The following is a 5144-nucleotide window of genomic DNA, read 5'->3' on the forward strand; positions in this document are numbered from 1 at the left end:
ATATTGTTTATTAATTTAATATTAATTTTTTTTTACCAAAAATAGGAGATTCGAATCCGCAACCTCTTAATTGAGTATGTGGAGATTATGCCATTTGAGCTATTAATTTAATATTAATGATAATTAATTATAATAAGAATGCATAAAAAATACATAAAGAATAGTTTATGAGGCATCATCCCACAATACTAAATCATCTTGAGGCATGAAAAGAGATTCTGGGCGTCCCGCATGTGTGGCTGTGGAGTGGCGAAAATGCACAAAATACATGCGCCAAAACGGTATTTGGAAAGACCTTGTACCATGCTGTGTAATTGTCGAGTCCAACAAATATTTAGGGATGTCAAACAGGCTAGTCTAACTTATTTAGGTCCGATCTGTTAATTTTGTGGATTAAATGAGTTGGCTCGTTTAAGTTCATTTTATTTATGGGCCAGAATTTTTTAATTCGAACCGTTTATGATTAGTCTGATGGGAGTCTGTTTATCATTTATTTTTATTTTTTAAAAAATATTTTGACAAAAAATACCACTTTTAGGTAAAATACTTTTAAAAATAATAATTTTTTAGTTGATGGGTCTGATTTTCGGGTCGGATCGAAAAAAATATCGACTAAAAATACTACTTTTTTTAAAAAAAATCTAAAAAAAAAATAAATAGGCCACCTATTTAGCCCGCGGACTAGCCCGTTTAACCCATTATTTTTTTGAATTAATCGGGCTCAGCCCGTTTAGACCAAAATTTAAATGAGTTTAATTTTAAAGGTAAAATCCGTCTATTTAAATAGATAAACAAACTAGTCCGATAAATTTAATCTATTTTAACGGCCCTACAAATATTTTTACCCCTTCCATTTTGAAGTGAAACCCAGTGACTTTGCACTAAAGGGTCTATCGGAAGAACAAGATTTACATTATTATATTGGGGAGTGCTAGGGGAACAATAAAAATTTTGAACAATATGAACAACCACCAATCAAATGAGAATACACTACACCCTAATTTAATGTTACTAATCAAATTTACTCTTTTATCCATATTAATTCACATTGTTTATACATTGTTCAAAAATCTTGTTGGTTACCTATACTTAAAAAAAGGAAAAAAGGGCTCATAATGTGATGGAGGGAGACGGTTACTAAAAAAAATATATTTTATTTAGATTATTTTTATTAATTTAATATTAATGATAATTAATTATAATAAAAATAACTCCGCCTATGTTACACTTGCGGTACATAGCCGGTCCCAAGCCCGAATAAAGGAGGAGGGTTGTGTTAGGTCTTCGGCAACCAACATAAAAATATAGCCGAACCTCCATGACATGAAATTAATTATAATAAAAATATATAAAAAATACATAAAGTTAACCACTAAATATATTTTTTTAATTTTTTGTTTTTTTTATTTAAAAATTTTTAAAATGAAGAACTCATTTTTCTTTTTTTCTTAACTTTCTTTTTTTTTTTCTTCCTTTGTTCTAGTTTATTAAACTATTAACATAAATAGCTTATGAAATGAGATTTTTTTTATGGTGCTATGAATTGAATTAAAAAGGTTGTGAATTACCAATAATTACTAATGACACCGTTTTTTTTCTTTCCCTTAATATTTCTTGATTTCTTGTGGTGTGCTTGAAACTCGCCAAGAAGCCATGATATGCATGCATGGGCAGCATGGTTTCTTTAATTCATTACAGATGTTTGGACTTCCTTCAGAAGAACCAAATTGAAAGAAAAATAATAGGACACTGAGTCAATCACTCCTGAGTTGATAAATTATAATTGAATTATGTTTTTAAGATAAAAATATAAATGAAAATAAATACTCATTTTAGAGTAAAAAGGTTGTGTTTTATACTTTTATCTATATATTTGTAACAAAATGAATTTTGCTATTATATCTCAAAAACAATATTTAAAACTATAAATATCATAAACCGATTCTCAACATATAATTTTAGTAGCAAGTATGCTTACAGTAATTATTAATGTTATCAATTTTGAAAATTTTTCTTTTGTTAAGGAATCAAATTATGAACTAACAGGCTACATCATTAACTATTGTATGTAATTATAAAAGTGCATGTATATATCAATTTTTTTTTGTTAAAATGAGAAAGTTAATTTCGACTTAAATCATTCTAAAACGTCTAAGATATTCATTAGTCTAAAAAAAAACATTTTATAATTTTTTAATAATTTTAAAAAATTCTTTTTAATTTATATGTATTAAATGATTCTTGAATATTTGTTTAAACAAACGAGTGAACAAACTACTCTATTAATCCAAATTAGTTTCTCGTTTTCTTTAGGATTTTTTCTCATGAATCAAAATTTGAATTTTTTCTTGAAAAAAAAAATTGTTATTCACATTCTAACAAATAAGATAACAATGCTACATAAACAGAATTAAATTCAGGTGTAAAGCAAATTAAAGAACTCTACGAAACACTGAAAAAAAAAGTTCCTTCAATCTAATTGTAATGGAGAACATGGGAGACCTATTCATCGTGACTATGTGAAGTTGGAAATATGATGCAGCGGCACAATGGACAAGAATACGGCCACTGACAGTTGTCACAACATTGGAGCCAGCAGAGCATGCAGCGATCATGGAAAACATGCGAGCAATTTGTGCGAACAACTCCTACACTTGAATCTTCATTACCATCGCCAAACTTCTCCAAGCAAATAGCGCATTCAGCATCATCATCATAGATATCAGAATCTTGAACAATAATGTGCGTGGTAACATGAAGGTTCACAACAATCTCCGGCGTGTAGGAGTCACACCCTTGATGGCGCCGCCTTAGAATCCTTCTTGCAATTCTGCCTATGTCAGGTAAAATTTGGTCCAATAACTCAGAGGATACCGGCGCTGAAGAAAAGATTTTATGTAATAAGATTGTGTCTTTTCTGTTAAGGTCTGTAACTGTGAGTGGAGTACAACTACATAGGATATTTGAGGAAACCAAGATTGTTTTATTGGCTGTAGTTGTAGTCGAAGAAAAGTTTGGGTTTGACTGAGGGGTAATTTGGATCAGTTCCTCGGTGCAATTCATAACGATGGAGACACAATCACCGAAATAAAACTCTTGTGGTATGGCTGGGTCTTCAATCGGAGCTATTTGCCACTTAGAAACGGTGAATTCCATGGCAAAGTTGCAAAACTGCAGAAGTATTTGATTTGGTTTACTCTATGTTTATGTAACTTTTGTACACTCCTGATTTCTTTAAATAGCTTAAGAAAAAATATCTTATCTTTATCTCTATGGCTATGCCAACCAATTGATTATTCTTTTAAACAAATCGACTGGTTATGTGAAATAGAAATAACAATTTAGTTTTGCTTTCAGTTATTTAATTGGATGATTTTTAATTCATTGGATTTCAGCTAAATAATTAATTTTTATTTTAACCAATTCATTGGTTTTGCGAAACAAAAATAATGATCTAACTTTTCTCCTAGCCAATGAAATGTAAATTCTTCATTGACATTTAATTATTTAATTTATATAATGATACATTAGATATTGATAATTAATAAATATCTAATTTGATTTCTTTTTATTATTGCTTGAGGACCTGTTTTTACACTTTGACCTCTGCCGCCAATTCGTTTCACATATTGTACGTTTACATAATTTTTTTAACCATTATCACTTTAATTCTTTTTAGAAACATTCGACAAGCAAAAAATAATCACAACTTTGTGTCTAGCCACTGTAGCCAGATAATGTAATGTTATTCAATAAATATAATCCAAAAAAAAAAACAAATAAAGAAATAAAAGTGACGAATTATCATTAATATAATAAAACCAGAACTATTATTTATTATTTAATTCATACATTCCAGCAATCTTCTAGTCCTTATTCCAGCAAACCCTACAACAGAAACTTATCCACTATATATGTATATGAATTTAAGTAAAAGATTGTATTTTAGAGCTAATAGCCATCGGAGTTGCCTAGGATCTAAGTTCTAAGGTAATAAAGATGATGACAGATCTAAGTTCCCCCAAAAACGCTAACAAAATATATTACACCTTGACTTCTGCAAGTATAACTTTCTATCTAGTGAGCTTTTTATTTCAATATTTTTTTATACCTTGGTTCAAATTCTTAATTTTTTAGTTAATTAAGAGATCAATAATAATAAAATTTTATCTTAATGTGAACATTTAAAGAGGATGAATCCAAATAAAATAGACAAAAATAACATAATAAAATTTTAAACAGTAAAATTTTTTATTAAAGAGGATGAATTCAAATTCTATCGTTTCTATTATTACTTTAATTTTTAAACAGTAAAATTTTCTCTATATACCGAATATGTTTAAGAAAAATAAAATAGATAGAATTCAACTAAAAAGTTAGATTAGTTAAATGATAGTTCAATAGCTAATATGAAAAACAGACTACAATGAAATTATTAAAAAATTAATTATCAGAAGAAATTTGAATATAAATTGGTTGAAGATAGATAAATGGCTGCGACTTTGGTGGCCGCGGTAGTGGTGGCTAGCGATGATTATCAGGTAACTAACCAATAAAATGATGACAGGTGAAGTATGTATTGGTGTCTTTAACTTGTATTTAAGTGTTTAAACACAGTAACTGTTTTTTGTTTACTGCAAGAATATTTTTGTAAATAGGTGATGTCCCAAAGGATAAGAATGTCAATTTGTGAAATGGCTTGGGAAAAGAAATGGTGTGGTCGGCGTCCACGGAAAATTGATGAAATGCGCACCGGACATCATTGGACAAAATCAGCTCAAAGTGAAAGAAGGCTACATTGGTTATGTGTCAAATGTTGTGGCCTTATTTACTATAGCCATGGTCGAAGGTGGAAGTTGATATTAAACTCAGCATTGTGTTAATAGTTGAACAAGTGGAAGAATGTGGCACTGGTTCGTCTGTGAAAGGCGTTTGATAGTTCTCTGTGTTGTAGGATCGGCATCATCGAGTTTTTTCAGGCTGTTTGAGTATCCGAAGCAGAAGGGAGTAACTGCTGAAGGTGACGTGGTTAGAGCTCTGAGTTATTTTCAGGTTGAAGAGTGCCTCCTTTTTTTCTCTGGGACATGAAGATGGATCTTTGTTAGTCCAAATGGGTTAAGTTTTTTTTTTTTTTTTTGGTCAAA

At 29.8% G+C, this 5144-nt stretch overlaps 1 protein-coding gene across 1 annotated transcript; it reads right to left on the minus strand.

The window, feature by feature from the left end:
• LOC107606654 lies at positions 2503–3156 on the minus strand. The gene has a single exon (XM_016308694.1). The coding sequence runs from the start codon at positions 3154–3156 to the stop codon at positions 2503–2505; it is 654 nt and encodes a 217-aa protein (XP_016164180.1).

This window comes from Arachis ipaensis, chromosome B07 (genome assembly GCF_000816755.2).
Source record: "Arachis ipaensis cultivar K30076 chromosome B07, Araip1.1, whole genome shotgun sequence".
Classification (NCBI taxonomy): Eukaryota; Viridiplantae; Streptophyta; class Magnoliopsida; order Fabales; family Fabaceae; genus Arachis; species Arachis ipaensis.